Source organism: Pelmatolapia mariae, linkage group LG7, assembly GCF_036321145.2.
Source record: "Pelmatolapia mariae isolate MD_Pm_ZW linkage group LG7, Pm_UMD_F_2, whole genome shotgun sequence".
In the NCBI taxonomy this organism is placed as follows: Eukaryota; Metazoa; Chordata; class Actinopteri; order Cichliformes; family Cichlidae; genus Pelmatolapia; species Pelmatolapia mariae.
The window spans coordinates 13,759,396-13,777,500 of record NC_086233.1 but is presented as its reverse complement, the minus strand read 5'-3'; the positions used below and the strand labels follow the sequence as shown (position 1 = coordinate 13,777,500).

The 18,105-nt window shown below is 39.4% G+C and overlaps 3 protein-coding genes across 5 annotated transcripts in view; 1 reads left to right on the top strand and 2 right to left on the bottom strand.

Moving 5' to 3' along the window:
* Positions 1 to 1,486, bottom strand: part of LOC134631972 (huntingtin-interacting protein 1-related protein-like) — a 20,862-nt gene extending 19,376 nt beyond the window's left edge. The window contains exons 1-2 of the mRNA XM_063480547.1: positions 1,406 to 1,486; positions 1,026 to 1,089 (exon numbers count right to left, since the gene is read on the bottom strand). Coding sequence (XP_063336617.1) covers positions 1,026 to 1,089; positions 1,406 to 1,486 — 145 coding nt within the window. The remainder of the gene's footprint in view (positions 1 to 1,025; positions 1,090 to 1,405) is intronic.
* Positions 1,487 to 1,826: 340 nt separating this feature from the next.
* ccdc62 (coiled-coil domain containing 62) lies at positions 1,827 to 10,787 on the bottom strand. The gene is made up of 13 exons (XM_063480546.1): positions 10,484 to 10,787; positions 10,339 to 10,379; positions 10,126 to 10,260; positions 9,730 to 9,922; positions 8,859 to 9,025; positions 7,098 to 7,199; positions 6,832 to 7,003; positions 6,107 to 6,205; positions 5,421 to 5,509; positions 4,531 to 4,619; positions 3,624 to 3,777; positions 2,585 to 2,704; positions 1,827 to 2,358 (listed from the first exon to the last, which is right to left on the bottom strand). The coding sequence occupies exons 1-13, from the start codon at positions 10,602 to 10,604 to the stop codon at positions 2,269 to 2,271; spliced, it is 1,572 nt and encodes a 523-aa protein (XP_063336616.1). The 5' UTR covers positions 10,605 to 10,787; the 3' UTR covers positions 1,827 to 2,268.
* Positions 10,788 to 11,243: 456 nt separating this feature from the next.
* On the top strand, positions 11,244 to 18,074 carry denr (density-regulated protein). 3 transcript variants are annotated; one of them, XM_063478009.1, is made up of 8 exons: positions 11,244 to 11,388; positions 13,614 to 13,726; positions 13,829 to 13,848; positions 13,963 to 14,047; positions 15,717 to 15,797; positions 16,132 to 16,248; positions 16,346 to 16,485; positions 17,770 to 18,074. In XM_063478009.1, the coding sequence occupies exons 2-8, from the start codon at positions 13,624 to 13,626 to the stop codon at positions 17,812 to 17,814; spliced, it is 591 nt and encodes a 196-aa protein (XP_063334079.1). In that variant the 5' UTR covers positions 11,244 to 11,388; positions 13,614 to 13,623; the 3' UTR covers positions 17,815 to 18,074. The 3 variants fall into 3 exon arrangements, with proteins under 3 accessions (XP_063334079.1, XP_063334078.1, XP_063334077.1); XM_063478008.1 differs by having other exon boundaries at positions 15,714 to 15,797; XM_063478007.1 differs by having other exon boundaries at positions 13,963 to 14,048; positions 15,709 to 15,797.
* Positions 18,075 to 18,105: the final 31 nt, after the last annotated feature.

The window sequence follows — 18,105 nt, the reverse complement described above, 5'->3', positions numbered from 1 at the left end:
TGAGCAGTTTCATCATAAAAGGAGAGACTGACACCGCTCAGATCATATGAAGACATAGAATCCCTCAGTTCCTTAATTAGATCAACATCACAATTATGTATTTACAAAAAAGAGAGAGAGAGAGAGAGAGAGAGAGAGAGAGAGAGAGAGAGAGAGAGAGAGAGAGAGAGAGAGAGAGAGAGAGAGAGATGGTGACAGTGGATAAGCTTAAGACACAGGGGGAGAGAAAGCAATGGTTTATATACAGTCAAGATATTTTACACACACTATGGCTTTGATCTAAGGACAGCTGCTGGTCAGTTCACCACTTTACCCCACACTGAAATATTCCAAACATTACTGCATGTATAGTAAAAGTTGAAGGGTGTTGGACAGTTAAAAACTCAAGAAATCACGTATCTAAACTGATTGACTGATACATTTCTGAGGCTGTTATTTGCCAGAGGTGGGTGATAACTAAAGTTGATAACTAAAAAAGGTGTCGAGGGACTCCATCAGATAATTTTTTTTTTTAAAGAAAAGACTTTCAGCAAAGTTGATCAAAGGCATATTATGACTTTTTGCAATTAATAATCCATTTTTTGAAAGGAGAGGTCCTGATTTCACCCCCTCCGGTATTGCCAACAACTTTTCACTCATGCATTCAGATGTCTAAATGTCTCAGCATGCTCTCCAGAATGTCGTGACATTTAGCACAGACATTGAGGATCCCCAAAAGACGAATCTCAGTTGCTTTTCTTTAATTTGATACCTATGAAGCCTACCCAAATACCTTACAGGGACTTCGGTTTTATTTCCTTAGCAAATGTTAGCATTGTCCCAATAAGCCAGTCAGCATGAGCTATTTATAAAAAAAAAAAAAAAAAAAAAAAAAAAAATATATATAAATAAAATAAAATATATATATATATATATATATATATATATATATATATATATATATATATATATATATATATGAAATTGTATTTGTTTTGGATATCCAGTAAGCCCGGTTAGCAGGAAACCTGCTGTTAAAAGGATACTGCGTACATGTTTGTCTTTTGGTGGTGTTTCAGCTGTGGTGACAGCTTTGCTGATGCTGTGGAGCTAACAAAATGAAAGGAGCAATCAGGACACGACTAACTAGTTAACACAGCCACATCAGATTGAACTTCAAGATTAAAACATGACAGAAATAACACCAGTGAATTTCCTTGACACGTGATATATTTAACAATATTTTCCACTAATAAGTCAGAAGGAGTGAAGAATTTGACATTTCGATACTGTCTGGTAGTACCCATTTGACAGTTAAAACTAGCTATCAAGCACGGGGTGTGAACAATAAGGAAGACTGTTTAAATCCACAGAGATTGGGGGGAGACATCAAAAAGTTATCCGTCACAGGAACAAAGTGACTAACCTGTTGTTTTCCGAACTGTTCTTTCTCCGCAGCCAAAGCCTTTTCCGTCTTATTATCACTTTTATTCTTCGTTTTACTCATGTTTTCACCGAAAAAGACACATAAATCCAAAGTGGTCCCACACACAGGTTCAGGCTCCTTGTCCGTGCTCTCGCGCCTCGTTAAACCACAAAGGTGAGTCAGGTGCGGCGCGCGCACGTCACCACAATCCTATTGGTTTGGCTAGCTCCTTCAAATCACCACAGGATGCTTAAAAAAAAAAATCTGTCCGAACAAAGCAGCTTCCATCCAAACCCATAAATAACACACTGGAAATGAAAAAAAAGTGTGCGACTGTCAGGTAACAAAGTACCATACATGTAGGTTATATACAGATATTTTTATTTAAAAAACAAATAAACAAAAAAACATAAAAGCTACTAAAAGATGCAGACATTTCGGCTGAGTCACCAGGCTGATCTGTAGGCAGTGAAACTGGAAAAACGGTACAAGGACACACCACTCATCAGCCCTGTAGGACTGGTTTCCCATCTCACTCACTCCACACGTTTCAGCCTTTAAAAGCCACAAACAAGATTTTAAAAATACACTCTTTGACTTTGTTAATCAATGACATTTTTGTGTGTCTTTATATGTTTAAATACTTACATAGGACATATTCACATCTCACAATTTAAAACAATATCAGTGATATAAAAACATTTCACAGTCTGTATTTATACTTCACCTTTTCCTGGGAGGCTTTACGGTTCAACAAGTGGTGCGTGCAGTACTTAATATAGTAACACTGATTTTTCAGTTCAATCTTAGTGCTCAACAGTTGTGTGTCACTTTAGTAAATACTGAAACATACATGAGGAAAATCAATTCTTCAACTGAGTCATCAAGTCCATGTGATTTACTGGCTGGTTGGTGTTATGTTGAGGACGAAGTCTGGGTGGAGCTGGACTGGTCTGTTAGAGAAAAAGAAATACGATAAAGCTGGTATGATTAACACACCCAAACAGGAGGAACTGAATATTTTTATCCTCTTCATGCCACACCCCATAAACACAAATAAGGAGAGAGAGATGAAAAGAGGCCGAATGTCATGAAGGTACTTGAGGATGGAGGTACTTGGGTGATGTTGGGGTGTCTGGGACTCCTGGAAATAAAAAGGGTCAGTGGGCTACAACTCACCATTTGGCTGCTATTCTGTAAAGAACTGTGGAGTCTCAGGATGCTGTTCCCTGAACCAGCCACAACCAGCCTGGACTCATCTAACAGCTGCTGCAGAGAGCATCTGGAAAGAGGGTCGTCCTGATGAGAGAAGGAAAGAACTCTTGGTCTTTGTCTTCAGCTATTAATGGAATACTTCAATATGGTGATGAATTTGTTTTGCAATGCCTGAAAAACCTTACGTCACTTTTGTCTGTGCTATATATTAGGAGTTACTTAAAATCTTGCTAGTTTAGCTTAAAATAACAACTAGAAACAGAAATATCTTAATTTTTCCAACCTGAGCACCATTAAAAAAAGACAACTCCATTGTGTCATCATTCTTTGCCAACGCATGTTTCAGAACTGTCAACAGCCTACATTGTGTGGTCAAAAGTATTTCATTCCGATTTCCATATAAAAAAAAACACAGACTTACTTGTAGCACAATATTTTTGTTTTTGGACTCTATCAGAGTAGCTTTGGGTGACTGACAGTTGAATTTAACATATACAGGTCCTTGGTGTACCCCCATAGTTTATCTTGTAAAATGGTAAATGGCCTGTATTTGTATAGCGCTTTACTAGTCCCTAAGGACCCCAAAGCGCTTTACACAACCACCCATTCACACACACATTCACACACTGGTGATGGCAAGCTACATTGTAGCCACAGCCACCCTGGGGCGCACTGACAGAGGCGAGGCTGCCGGACACTGGCGCCACCGGACCCTCTGACCACCACCAGTAGGCAATGGGTGGAGTGTCTTGCCCAAGGACACAACGACCGAGACTGTCCAAGCCGGGGCTCGAACCGGCAACCTTACAAGGAAGGTTGTCAGTCTCCCAACTCTTGAGCCACGATCGCCCCTTAGCCACGATCGCCCCTTGACATCACCCCATCTTGTCTTAAACAACCTATTTTAGCCCCATTCCCACCCTCCCTTTAAACAAACTTTCTTCTTATATGCTGTCCCTGACAAACAAGAGGTTTGTAGAGAGACTTTATGAAGTTGTCTTACATCCATCAAGTAAGCTGAGAAGACTCCCTGGTTACAGTTGTTTGAGCTTTGAAGAGCATCTGCAGGCAGATCATCATACACAGATTTTAAGTTCTTCCCTCTGAGTGAAGAAGGTGACTCATCCTTCAGATAGTTACATGTTAACTCATCCTGGCTGAAACACAGAGAGAGACGTATTCATTAATCTTTTGTTCCTGTTAAAAATCTAGAAGGATTTTTCACAACTTTACCACATTCAATTTAATATACAAAACACTGACACTTACTAAATTTGAGATTTAAGAATTAGACATTTATCTGAGTCTTACGAAACAATTAATTCATTCCTGCATTGGACTGTACTGGACACACACACTGAATGTTTATGGGGTTTTTTAGTATGTTGTCCAGTCAACAAGCCAGCTGTGGGTATGTGTGCTGCTATCAGTGTCCAGAGTCTCTAAAAAACCCACAGTATACCTACTGCCAACAATATAATCCACACATATTTTCTCAGTGAAAACTTAGTTTGCTGGAATGGGTTTGTGACATGTGCCAGCTGTGCAGCCTCTGTGGTTTTAATAACTGTGGGCTCTAAAATGTATTTCTGGCTGCACAAAACAGTGGCACTGCCAAAAAGACAGGAGGCAAATCCAGAGGAGTTTAAAGTATGGATGGATATAGTGAAGAAGACAGAAGAAGACTCTATGGAGGGGAGGGTGAGATGGAGGCAGATGATCTGTTGTGGCCACCCCTAACAGGAGAAGTCCAAAAGCAGCAAAATTAGTGCAAACCATTGAACAACAATATGTGGAAAAGCTACTATAATGGGGTCAGGACTACCAGAAAGTAGCTCCCTCACATATTTTTGTTACATGGTTTGCACTTTTTTTTGCTGCTTTGTTTGTTATCCTAGGACATTATTCACCTGCCCAGTAATCCCTGACTGGTCTTCCCCTTCAGGGTTTCACAATTCAGCTGCATCAGCTGCAGGTCATTCTGCTGATTCTCACAAACCTGCACACACACAAACATGATCACTTGAATGCATTTTTTTTAAACTTTCAATTATTAAAAGCATGACCCCACATGATAGGCGGGGTTCAAACCAGAGTAAATTGTCTGCATTTATGTTGAAAAGAGAGAGATGCTGAAAGAAAAATTCTAGTAGTAAAAGTGGATTTAAAGATTCTCACCTACAAACGGATGAAAACTACCTAAAAATTGTAACTTAATATAAAAATATGTTTAATGATCATTTAGAGGCAGACTATATCAAATACCTAGACGACAATGAGACAGAGATGTAACAAAAAAAGAGACTCTGGAGACTTGGAAATAGATTTCAAATTACTGCGCTCCCCCTGAATTACAGACACAAAATGACGGCAATGACATGAAAACATGAAGCACATTCAGACACAAAAAAGTTTCAAAAGAACTGGAGAAAATCATGGGAATGGCTGAAAAGAAACATCAGCCAAATTCAGTTCAGGGGTTTTACTAATCTACAGGAGACTCAGGAGACCTTCATGAGCCTGTGCCTGAGGTTCCACTTTCTCTATTTACCCTTTATAGCCTGTTACTACTTCAAGAAGCACTGGACAATGACAGTATCCCAGAGTCAAACATCTGCGTTGTGAAACTGCAGAAACACTGAGGTATGTTGTCCAACCAGTAAGTCACCTTATGCTGGAGGAATGAGGAAAGCTGTACTTCCAGAGCTGGGCTCCAATTACCACAGTATATTTTATGGGTTCACGCTTATGACGTTTTGTTCAGTACTCTCAGGGAAATACTACATGTTAGAAACTATACCTGTCGTAGGCAGTGGAGCTCAGACATGAGGCGTTCCTGTTTGGAGTGGGCCAGTTCTAGCAGCTCATCTTTCCAGCTGTTTCCCTCCCCTGGTCAAAGAGATCAAATGCTGTGCTTATCTCTGCAGGAGAGTGTCTTTCTCAGGCTGAGAGGTATCTGAAACAATCTACCCTACAGATCTCTATCGAGAAAAGCAGACTGCTGAGATAAGACAGGACTGCATACCTCATTATCTCTACATACTCCTGCTACTGAATCTAACACTGTCACTGTTCACTGACGCCATCTACTGTGATTCATTCACTGAGAATGAAATGCCAATTATTCTCAGTTTCTAGAACCACTTTCATTTTTCTCTGTTCATATAACTGTCACATCAATATGTTTGGTCTTTTTTACATTAGAAAAAATGATGAAGAGGTTCATCAGATAAATGAAAATGGAAACAGTTATTTAAAACAGCTCTCGTATAGATATTCACTCATTATATAATATCAAAGATGAGGACCATATACCAGGATAAAGCACACAGAACTCTACGAAACACCAGCCAGTCCTAAATCTATCCAGCAAGCCTTCAGGGTTCAAAGAGACTTATACGTCAAAAACATATCAAGAAATACATCATCAAGTTTCCACCAATGAAATAGCTGCAAAAACAGTGAGACAGTGTGTTTGCGATGTACCTGTCAGGGCGTCTCCATGAAGCAGCTGGAGTTCTTGCTTGAGGCGGATGATCTCCTCTCTCTGGGTGCTGCTCTGTGTTACCTGCTGCTGTAGCTCCTCTATGAGCACAGCACGACATAGAAGAAGAACACGAAAAACGATTGATCATGCAAGTAAACAGATAACTCATTTTTAAATCATTTTTAACAGAAAGGCCAAACTTTTTTCCTTCCAGATTTTCTGCTGAAGATCTTTGTTTTTTGGAGTGTGCCATTTGATGGTTGGACAAGTTCTCTGTTTGAAAAATACTAATGCCCTAAATTTTCAGGAATCTGTCCAACCTGCATCTTGGAAGTTCAGATACCATTAGAGTTTATATAATAACGATCCTTCATAAAAAGCTCCCGTGTTTTCAATGCTTTATGTGTCAGCACTAAATGGTATGTGTCTTGTAGTCTGTGTTAACAGAATTTATTGTGCACAACTCTGTGAATGCTGGAAAAAAATATACAGCCATACATCCAGACTAAAAATGTCACATGGAGCACATGGAGACAACGTTTAAGGGCAGATCTTCTAAATCTGATTCCCAAAAGGCTTTCAATTCCTTTTTATGAGAAGAGTTGCAGACTACTGTTCCATTATCCTTATTTTTTTTTAACAACATCAGTGTCCTCTGATCATCTGCCCTCTAAAGAATGAGAGTAAATAGGCAACAAAATGACACGAAGTTTTAATAATGTACCTTTGAGCTGTGTGACTTCATGTCTGGCTTCCTTGTAAGATACTTTATTCTCCTCCAGGTCTTTCAGGAGCTTGCTTTCCTGTGAGCGACTCTCCTTCAGAGATGTCTCAAGGTGTTGCAGGCGCCCTGAGAGATCGAGTATATAACTCGAGGCTTTTGCCATATCTTTGTCCTAAAGGGTTAGAATAATTAGATAAAATGATGGGACATCATAAATTGATGCAAGACCAGCAGATTATATAGAGAGCAAAGATTAACATGTGTACCTTGAGTTTGAGCATGGAACTAAGCTCCTCCTCCCTGACCTGCAGAGAGCCGACTTGTGTGGACAGAGCCATGACTGTGGAGTTGAGACTCTGGTTCTTATCCTGAAAAACAGAATGGACACATAGAGAAGATGGATTATGCTAATCTATAGTTCTCTAGTTGTATTAATGTGCTAAAATAGTTTTGCATGACTTCCAGTTCAAAATATTCCTTGCTTGTGTTATAACAAGCTGTTTTATTGCCTCTTCATTTAAGAACACAAAAACACAAGGTTTCAACAGCTGCTGGGTGGGGCTCCTTTGGTGGGGGTCTTGGTCTCCTTCATCACCTGAATGCCTTTGGGTTTGGAGACTTCCACTGAAAAATACTCAGTTATAACCACGGAGATTGTTCTCATCACTAACAATTCAAATGAAATTTGAAAGCAAAGTTGATGTGCAATCTTGGCTCAAGAGTTGGCAGTTCGTCTTGTAATCGGAAGGTTACCGGTTCGAGCCCCGGCTCGGACAGTCTCGGTCGTTGTGTCCTTGGGCAAGACACTTCACCCGTTGCCTACTGGTGGTGGTCAGAGGGCCTGGTGGCGCCAGTGTCCGGCAACCTCGCCTTTGTCAGTGCGCCCCAGGGCAGCTGTGGCTACAATGTAGCTTGCCATCACCAGTGTGTGAATGGGTGAATGACTGAATGTAGTGTAAAGCGCTTTGGGGTCCATATGGAATAAGTAAAGCGCTATACAAATACAGGCCATGTGTTTATTATGGACCTGTTTGAAATCCATGATAAAATCTCAGAGAGCAGAGTGCAAGTGATAAGAATAGGATTAGAGCAACATCAGGTTAGACTGATAGACAGTGCAGGAGGAGCAGCTGGTAGCAGCACATGTGCTTTGAGGCACTGTAGCTGTACACACCAGTACATCAGCAGTGTAAATGATATAAAAGGCAAAATGAGAATGGAAAAAGAAGACTCGAGTCGCAGAATTACCAAAAGTGATGCTCCCAAAAAAGGCTCAAAAGATGAGGAAATGCTTGAAATAAGGATCCAAGGAATTTGGTAGTGTGAAGACATTTTGGCTAAACATGTATTACAAAGACGGGTAATACCACAATTACTTTTTACCATTTGAAGCAGTGACATTCTTGCATAGTGCACTGTTGACCTTTTACCTGCACAATGCAATGCATACACAACATAAGACTGAACACACTTTATCCTGTACCATACTTGAAGACAGAAAAAACCCCAAAGAGACAAAGTGATATCATGAATGCATGATGTCGTGAGGACAGCTAAAAATAATAGATTTAATGAAACGGTACTAAAAAAAATTATGGTTATAAATTGTTGTTTTTCCCATATTGCCCAGGCCCATATTAGACAAAGGATGTTCAAGATGGAGCTGAGGGAGGAGGAAAAGGGGAAGATCACATAGAAGCTTCTGGAATACTGAACTGCAGTATTGAGGGTACTGAACAAGGACATGCAGAGATTTGGTGTGACAGAGAAGTATGAGAGGCACAGGGTGAAATGGAGGCAGATGATCTATTCTGGCGATCCCAAAAGGGATTAGTTGAAAAAAGTAATTGTGTATCAGGGAATTTTAAAAAACAAATCAAAAAAAGAAAACCAATTCATTCCTGAATCATTTTTAACATTTATCTTTATGTTTTTCCTCTATGTTGACAAATCACATGAACGACCACACCCAGCAGTACTAAGTGTATCCAACTGTGTGCTGATGTTATGGCGGTACCTGAAAGTACCTGGAAGTCTTGGCATTTTTCACTGATGTGCTTCTGCTTCTTTTCAAGCTCACAGATCTGCTGTCGGGCTTCGTCGAGTTCCTTCTGGGCCTCCTTCTCCCTTGTTTCCACCACCCGCACATGTTTAGTCAAGACTCTGATCACCTCGTTACGCATTTGCACCTCCTCTGCACACACAAAAAAGAACAAAGTCCCGCCATATGGCCGTTTAACAAAATGGCATGTGTACGCCCCTTCATCAACAGACTCAGTCTGCAGATGATGTGCAAACTATAGAAACAATGTGCTGACAAAGAAAAAATGATTACTTCTTAATATAACGTATTTTTGATCTCTTTACAACTCAGCTGGGGTTCCTACTTTTATTATGGCTTCATAACAACCATGTTATTACCATATCTATACAAATTAATTACACTGTCAGCAACAAGAGAAAAGAAAATCACAAATCTATTTACAATATTACCATGGTTTATCATAAACATATTGATATTTCACTTTTGAATCTAAGGAGCTTGGAAAGAAAAGCATCTGGACTTTATTAAGTTTCTTGAAGACTTTTCACCTCTCATCCAACAAGCTTTTTCAGTTCTAAGAGCAATTGGTGGAGAGTCACAGATTTTTAAGCCTTATTGGGAAGGCCTAAAAAAGAAGTCCAGTCACTTTTCTTTCCAAGCTCCTTAGATTACAATAACTGATTACGCTTAATTTCCTTCTACATTGGATTGGTAAATCTTATATACAGTGTGCTGTTGAAGCTGCTGTATCCTGCCTACAGTTGCTGGACATCTGCAAGCTGCTTTGCAACCCAGCTTTCCCCTGTGAGTTACAGCTGTATTGAACTGACCAACATATCCTTAGCTCTCCTCACCATCTAAACGGGCACACTTCTGCTCCAAGGTCAACACCCTCTGGCGGTACTGTTCCCAGGCATGATGCTGCTTAAGATGGGAAGCAGCCATGGCATTTAACTCTGTTTCCCGATCCTTTAACTCAGCCATCAGCAGGTGCAGCTCCCTCCTTTGCCTCTGGATGATGGTGCTGCTCAGGTCAGTTGCAGTAAACTTTTGCCAAACACACAAATGACAGAAAACCTCAAATAACAACTGAAGGAATCAATCAGTTATTGTGTTGGTCAAAGAATATGAAACTTTTTAAATTATTTCAATAGCTAGGTTTTGAACGCAACAAAAAACCATAAACACAAATTTAAAAGATTTACCAGCAGCAACCTGCTTGATCCACCTAGCAATCCATCCTCTCTTACCTTAGTTTCCTGCATGCTGGGAGTACAGAAGGTATCTGCTAAGATGGGAGGGGTGCCCTGTTTTGGTCTGCTGTTCATCTTAAAGCTGTTTCGACCAGGTATTTGGTGTACATCAAGTGAAGCACCTTCATTTTTCTTAAAAGTGTCATATTATACAAAACAAATTACAATCACTCTGCTACAATACTATTTCGACATGTGGTTATTACTCACCGTTTTAACTGGAGTGCTATGCCACCGCTCACCTGAAGCATCTGAAACAAAGCAGAAGTGGATGTTGGGTGGATGAAACTACACCTCTTTTAAAAAATTACATTAAAGAAGGATGGTGGAAATATAGTTGAAAACATCTGTTTACCATTTGACCTGAGAGAACAGGCTGAGGCTTTTCCAAGAGCGCTTTCATTTGTGCACAGTCTTTTCCCTTTCTCCATCACATCATTACAGCTTTTTACTAAAATCTGTTCAATCTCTATCATCAATCATTGTTATTGTTGTGCCGAGCTTTTTCTGGGGCATCTCTCGAGGGCAAGTCGGTAGCCAGCTAGCTTATTAAGATAGCTGAGAATAACTTACCATATCAACTATCCAAAAGCTTCAAATCTGCTCTAATTTAGAAACATGCTACAAATGTTCCCCCAAAAGTTTATACGTTAGCTCCTAGAAACTTTAACCAACTTTTGAATGTTGTGACGTCAATGGCGGAACTCCTGCAGAACTTTTCAAAATAATGTAACATAACTCCAAAATAAAAGAACAACAATAACAAACACCTCATTAATCCCATATTTGGCAAATTATTTTTTAAATAATATTAATAATTATTATTGTTATCATTATTATTATTATTAGTAGTGGTAGTAGTAGTAGTAGGAGAAGCAGTAATTTATTAAATGTATTTCCCCTAAATGGGTATGCCCCTGAAACTTGATAGGTTTTCTCTGCCAATGCCAAACATCTTGTTCTGGTATTCACTCTTGTTTTGAGCTTCCTACCTTAGACGTCTATGAAGGTTCTTAGACGGTAATGAAAACAAAACTAGATGTAAAATAAATCTGTGATGTGTGTTTTTACTCCGAAGCACAGGGGGCGCTGAAGCATATAATCCACCTCTATAACTAAAACAAGAAGCGTTACATGGCGTGCTCCAAGTACGCCAAGTGAACCATATTTCATGAGAATGCTTTTCTAAAAGTCTTACGAGCTTGAATAATGCGATCGGTTTCATTGGAAAGACAACAGTTTTAGAGTATATTGTGCGGGGTACGTAATTTGACATTTATTCTGTATTTATTCAGCAGCAGAGCGTGTCCACTTTAGCCGTGCGTTAGCTCAGTTAGCCGGCTAAGCTAATTCCTAGATGCTGACGGTGACAGCTGGGCGAATGAATGTTACCTGATGAATGAAGCAGTAAAACTAAACTCGATATTTTTTTTAAAGATATCAGCTCGATGCATCGTGTCCACGGGATTGGTGTTTGCAGAATAATTACGACGGTTTAATTGTAGACTTTATTAACAGCATTATAGCTAACTATTCTATTTAATAGCTCAGCTACTGCAAAGAAGCCGCATGTGTTAGCAAGCTAAAGCCTGTTCCTTGCACAGACAATATCAAATTCATACTGCCTTATGTTTTATTTTTTTCTGCGGTTCTTTCCACTTATGTTTTGGAGCCAGGCGCTAAATTACAGTCTGAGATCGGCTGGTGATCAATTTCAGTTCAGCCACATCTGTTTGATGCTGTTATCTAGCTGGTACCCTTGTGCCCGATATGTCGTGAAACTAAGGGAAGAGTGTTGGCAAGGCAGGCTAGCATGATGAAATACTGCCAGTAGCTGTGCTCATCCATGTATTATTGTCTGATAATAAATCTAAAGAGACTTTAGTCCATCGGTTTATAAGTTGTAATGTAAACGTTAATCATGACTAGTATTTAAACCTTTTCATGTTGCAGTGTAGTCAATGTAAGCGCAGTTTTCATAACTTGTAAGTAAATTCTCTCCCATTCAAATATTTGCTCCCCATTAGGACCTCTACTTCGTTCCGAACCCAATCCATTTTTCATGGGATAAAACCTCTGATATTGATTCTTAGCCTTTATTTACATATACACATAAAATATGTTGAAGTTGAAGTTTTTTTTTCTCACAGACTTGTTGGTTAAAGTGAAAAGTTAAAAACTCCACCCAGTTGTAATGGTGTTCTGCTACATTTAATACACACAGTATCTAGAGTCAGATTCACTCTGGTGGACAAACTGTGTTCAAACCCTTTCAGAAAAGTCACCCGGCAATGGGCCAGGATCAGTCAAAAAATATCTGTCGGCTGATATTTCATATATATCTGCAAGCAATGCAAATACATATGCAGTGTTTCAAACTGATTTAGCTTCTATATGTTGACATTTGATGCCAGCAAAGGAAAGCATGGATTCCTCTGTAAATGAGTTATTAAAGAATACTGTCTGCAAGTTTCTTCCTTTTTATTTGCCAAATAACTTAGTGATATAAGTTCAAACAGAGATGAGAAGTGTTAGCGTTAGGCAATTAGCAGTGACCATAGACAGTATAAAATATGGATGTAGCTTTTGGGTCTGAAAAGTGGCCCAGAATGTGGAAGTGCCTTAAACATGCATTCTATCGAAAGGCCGACGATTGGTGATAGCTGGGGTTGCAACAAGATTTCAGGTCCTACAGAAGACTATGGGAAGATGGATTTCTGGATTGACGATTATAAACACTTTCCTGTTGCGTTTATAACCTCTTTCATGTGTTATGGATCATACTTCATTTAAAAAAAATTTAATTTGTCCCGTAAATCTTGGGCATAACATGTTTCACAATGGATTATCTGTGGTGTCTGCATTGGCTTGTTGTTGATGTCCACTAGTCACTCCTTACCACATCTGGGTTTTTTTTCTTTGTTCTGTTCTTTTAAAACCAAAATGACAGCTTTGGAGACTTCAAAATGGGACTTCAGGAATAGGTGACATCACTGTAGCTTTGTCCATTTTTTTATATGGACCAGGGCACTGATTGAACTTTCAGTATAGGAGAAATAAGTATTTTTCACACATGAATTGATGTGGATGGTGTTGTTCTCTAACCTAGAAAAACAAACAAACAAAAGAACTTGCTGAATATTTTTTGCGTTGCCTTAATATACTTGGCATCTCATCAAAGTGTCCGTGTGTGTGTGGTAAATATAGATATAAAGTTACCATTTTTTTTAATATGTACATTTGCTTTGTGAAATGTTGGTAAACTGAATATCTTTGGGAATGTTGTGATATTGTAAATTCTAAAAGGCATTTTTTTGCCATTTACTGTCAGTTTAAAGAACAAAAAACTTTGCACCCATTTTAAAAACAAAAGAAGGGGGAAAAAGGCACATCTTTCTGTGCACAACTCACAAACTACTGGTAATTAACATGAGTTGGGTAAATGTTGTGTGCGCCCTGTGTTCATTGTCTCTTTTTTTTTCTAGTTAATTTGTGATGGCTACTACTGAGATGGAATCTGGGTCCTCGGAAAGCAGATCAGAGCAAGGGACAGCTGACCCTGATTCAAAGTACCCAATGAAAGTTCTTTATTGTGGAGGTGCAGTATATAAATCCACTCACTTCATCTTCAATTGTTTTGTGGTGGCCCCTTTTGAAAATGTGACATGAATCTTTTATTTGTTTTTTTCTCTCTCTGCAGTGTGCTCTCTGCCTACAGAGGTGAGTTTGACTATCAGTTTCTGTATTTAGTTTTATGACCCATTTTTCTATAAATATTCAGTTGGGGGTATTTTTTCTGCTGCAACGTAAATAACTGCAGTGTTGTGTCTGCAGTACTGTGAGTACATGCCTGAGCCAGCTAAATGTAGGCAGTGGCTGGAGAAGAACTTTCCAGATGTGTTTGCCAGGATGACTGTAGGTGAGTGGCGTTTCAGATTTTAGATGGATAATAATGAATGAATGTAACCATTTTCGCAAGTTTTAAATAAACCTGTGCAATTTGTTTGCGGAGTAAATATATTTGACTGAAAATGTTATTTTAATTTTTCTGTTCTGACTGCATTGTATTCTGTATAGTCTATGTGTCGTTTTGTTACAGCTCTTCATTGAAAAGTTGTCATACTTGCAGTCAGTGAAATGATGGGGAAACTGAAAATAGAAATCAATAAAACCGTTTAGGTTTGAATGACGTTTGGCTGCAGATCAGTTTAACAGGTTAAGTTTGTCATGATGAATATGACTCAGAGCTCTGAAAGTCTGTTTTGTAAAACTTCAGAGTCCACTTTGTACTTTAGTTCTTTAGCCCTTGGACACCTGTTAGGGATAGCCTTTGGTTCTCCTTTCTCAAATTATTGGTTTCTGTCATATTTCAGGCCTGCTTTCAGAAGAAAATGACTGGGTGTGAATCAGAATTTAGTCATGGTGGCCTCTGCCTATCTAGGTTACTATTCTACTCTTGGACCTAGTGCATGTTCTAGAGGTTTTCAGCTGTTTTCACAGTTTATTGAGCTATACTAAGGTGTCAAAGCTCATCATTAACGGCACCGAGGAGGTCATCAAACGTTGTCTTTGTTAGGGAAAGAATTAAATTGTACCCATTCTGCTTTTTCATGTTTTCTTATACAAACACACAGGTGCAAAGTTGGATGCTCTTATTGATCATGGCCATAGTTTTAAATGTCAGTGTAGGTGCAAGTAATGAGCCAAAATATCAGGTTTCAGACTGCTCTAAAAACTCATGTTTCAGGCAGGTTATTCTACTCTACGTACGTCAGAAAAGACTGTCTTAAAGAGGGACAGATGGTCTGAGGGGCTGCACTAAAACAGCCATGAACATTATTTTGAAATCGTGGGTCATTCACAGAATAAAAATACAGATGTGGAAATTAACAGAATAGCCTCCTTTTAAAAAGATTAGATGAGGTGATAATTATAGACTTAACATTTTGACTCCAACAAAAGCCACAATTTTCTAATATCAGCTGCAGTTGCTGGGTCCCTCACAGTCAGGATTATTTTTTCCTCTAACAGTAATGCTTTATTTGAAAAAGCTCAGAGTCAGCTCAGAGTTCGGGAATTAATTTCAAAATCAGAGCCTTATAGGCCCTATGCTCTGAGCAGGCTCTGACGTTGTTCAGGCTGACTTTGTTCTGAGGAAGCTAAATCATATATGTTATAATACCAAATTGGTACTTAGCCAGCTGTTGTGAATAAACTGATCTCTCGTATCGCTCATTTAGGTCATGCTGACTAAAGTTTTTCTCACGCTGCTGTTTGGATTGATAACATTTAGTGTGATGAATTGTTGGACAGCTCCATGCTACATGACATGCTTTGGATTGTCATGTGTACTTTAAAAATATAGTTTTGGAGTTCTAGAGGTCCTGTCTGTGCAAGGTTCACCACAGTGTGAACAGAAATGGCTTTTAATTAACTTTCAAGGCCTGAAAGGTGAAACGATTTGCTGTAAAGATCTGTAATGATTCCAGGCTTTCAAGCTGCATAATAATCCCTTGAAAGCTAAACATGTTGTTGAGGGAGTGGGTTTAATATTGTTCCATTTTCCATTTGTCCCACTGGCCCAGCAGCGAATGCGCCTAAGCAGGAACCGGGCACTGGAGATGCTCCTCCTGCAGGCGAGGAGGAGGAAAAGAAGAAGCAAAAGAGAGGTACATAAATGTCAGAGGGGAAAGGAATCAGAATCTACTGGTTCATGATTCACTGCTATAGTACATCAGGTTTCCTACATATAAAGTAATGGAATAAGTATGAGACCTGCCTTGTTTAAGGTTTATTTACACTCTGAGACCTCATAGGTTCATTTTAAGACATGGGTCTGATAAACTTGAGTCTACTGATTCCAGTAAGTCTTTAGGATTCAAATGATTGCTAAGGATTGATTGCTTCATGTTGTCTACATTTCACTTTTTATCAGTGCTTTAATTGTGTGCAACTTAACACTGCATGAGTTTAAATCAGGTTCATTTTAATTGACCTTTTAAGGTGGAAGAGGCCAGATCAAACAGAAAAAGAAGACTGTGCCTCAGAAAGTTACAATAGCAAAGATCCCAAGAGCCAAGAAGAAATACGTCACACGGGTGTGTGGCCTGGCGACATTTGGTGAGAGCTCTTGTGCTGTCCTTATCCTCTAGGCTGCCAAAATCTTATTCCCTTCGTGTTTTATTCTCAACATGGATCTTGGGTTTGACTCTTGCAGACATCGACCTTAAAGAGGCTCAGCGATTCTTTGCCCAGAAATTCTCTTGTGGTGCCTCGGTTACAGCAGAGGATGAAATAATCATTCAGGGAGATTTTACAGACGACATAATTGACGTCATTCAAGAGAAGTGGCCTGAGGTAAGTTGTCCGTCTCTGGAGAAAACCAGGGTGTCCTGAAAAGGTTCATTCTTAACTTAGGCTACGTCCACGCGTACACGGGTAGTTTTTGAAAACCGAGATTTTCCGTTTTCGTTTTTAAAAAAAATCCCGTCCACACGTAAAAGCCAAAAACGAAGGAAAACGCTGCTAGGAACATGCCAAAGCAGCAGGTGGCGATATATTCCTAACCGTGTAGAAATGTTGGCCAATCAGAAGTCTGGAAGCCTGAGTGGGAAAGAGTAAACAAAGATGGCGCATAGACGCAGAACTGAGTCCTATGTGTGGAGGGACAGTAACTGTGTGTGTATATGTAAGCATTTAAACACTGCAGAGAGTAAAATTAACAGTAACGGTATTTTGTCTAAGTCCGCCATTGTAGAAATTCATTTCACCGAAACAATAACCTGGCGCACAGTGTGACGTCAAAAAAAGTGCACACCTTTGACGCTGCGTTTTCTTCGTTTTCCTCGTCCACACATAAACGCAAAAACAGAGTTTTCGAAAATCTCCACCCTGGGAGGAGTTTTTAAAAAATCTCAGTTTTCAGTGACTGAAAACGCCGTTTACGTGTGGACGAAAGATGCAAACGCACAGAAAAATCTGCGTTTTCAAAAATACCCGGGTACGTATGGACGTAGCCTTACTCTCTCACTGGCAATTTGTAAAAACGTAACAAAGTTCACGTCATGTTGACCATTGTTATTAGTGACACCGGCTGCCTTTAAGTGAACTGCAGTTAGCTTCCTGTTGCTTGCATGTGCAACACAGCATGCTCCAGCAAACATTTGCAAGAAGAGGGGAGACATGCATAAGAGTACTATACATTGTACAGTATGTATGTGAGGGACTGGTGTATATACTGTGTCCCTACAATAATGTGTTTTTAAAAAATTCAATAAAAAAATAAGTGCCCCCACCCCCCTCAGTATGTTGCTGTGTTGTGGAGGAATTTTGGCACTCTCTTATTTATAACGTTCGCTCAGTTTTATTGAGTCATTTGTTTATGCACATCTTAAGGTGCCATCTAGGGCTGGGCAGTAAAACGATAAATGCCATAATAACTATATTGTTCTCAACAGCAGCATATGATAGTGTCAACATAAAGTTGATAGAACTCATTCAATCCAAAATAATAGCGCAGGACAGTGTCGTGGGTCTGTGGACGGTGTGAATAGCGGATTTTCTGAACTGCTTTTGAAAATGTCCTCTATAATCTCAAACATGACACACAGTTCAGTCTCCGTGTCTCTCTGTGCGTTGTAGGTGGATGATGACAGCATTGATGATATGGGTGAAGTCAAGAAGTGAAGACCAAATATGCACTTTTGCTGAAAGGATGTGACCTGTAACAGCGACGACCTGGCCAAATGTACACATTAAGTCATTTTATACCTATTTTATTTACTGTACATAAAAAGCTGTGGACTCAGCCACTCACTTGGCATTTTTTTTAGTTAATAGCTGCTTTCTCTTGTTTGCCAAAGGTGTGGTATGACATGAATCCTTCCCAAATGTTCTTCACTCAAGCAAAACTGTAGGCTAATAAATTTCAGTCTCCTTCACCCTTACACTCTTTTCACATTTGACTTTTTTTCTTCT

Bases quoted from the DNA above. Each gene is read 5' to 3' on its own strand.
- denr (XM_063478007.1), top strand. From the start codon at position 13,624: ATGGCTACTACTGAGATGGAATCTGGGTCCTCGGAAAGCAGATCAGAG. The intron at 16,249-16,345 runs GTGAGAGCTCTT...TGACTCTTGCAG, and splicing joins GTGTGGCCTGGCGACATTTG to ACATCGACCTTAAAGAGGCT. The intron at 16,486-17,769 runs GTAAGTTGTCCG...TGTGCGTTGTAG, and splicing joins TTCAAGAGAAGTGGCCTGAG to GTGGATGATGACAGCATTGA.
- ccdc62 (XM_063480546.1), bottom strand. From the start codon at position 10,604: ATGATAGAGATTGAACAGATTTTAGTAAAAAGCTGTAATGATGTGATG. The intron at 7,004-7,097 runs GTACACATGTTA...CTAACCCTTTAG, and splicing joins GTTCCATGCTCAAACTCAAG to GACAAAGATATGGCAAAAGC. The intron at 2,705-3,623 runs GTAAGACAACTT...TTCTCTCATCAG, and splicing joins TCTCAGCTTACTTGATGGAT to GACGACCCTCTTTCCAGATG.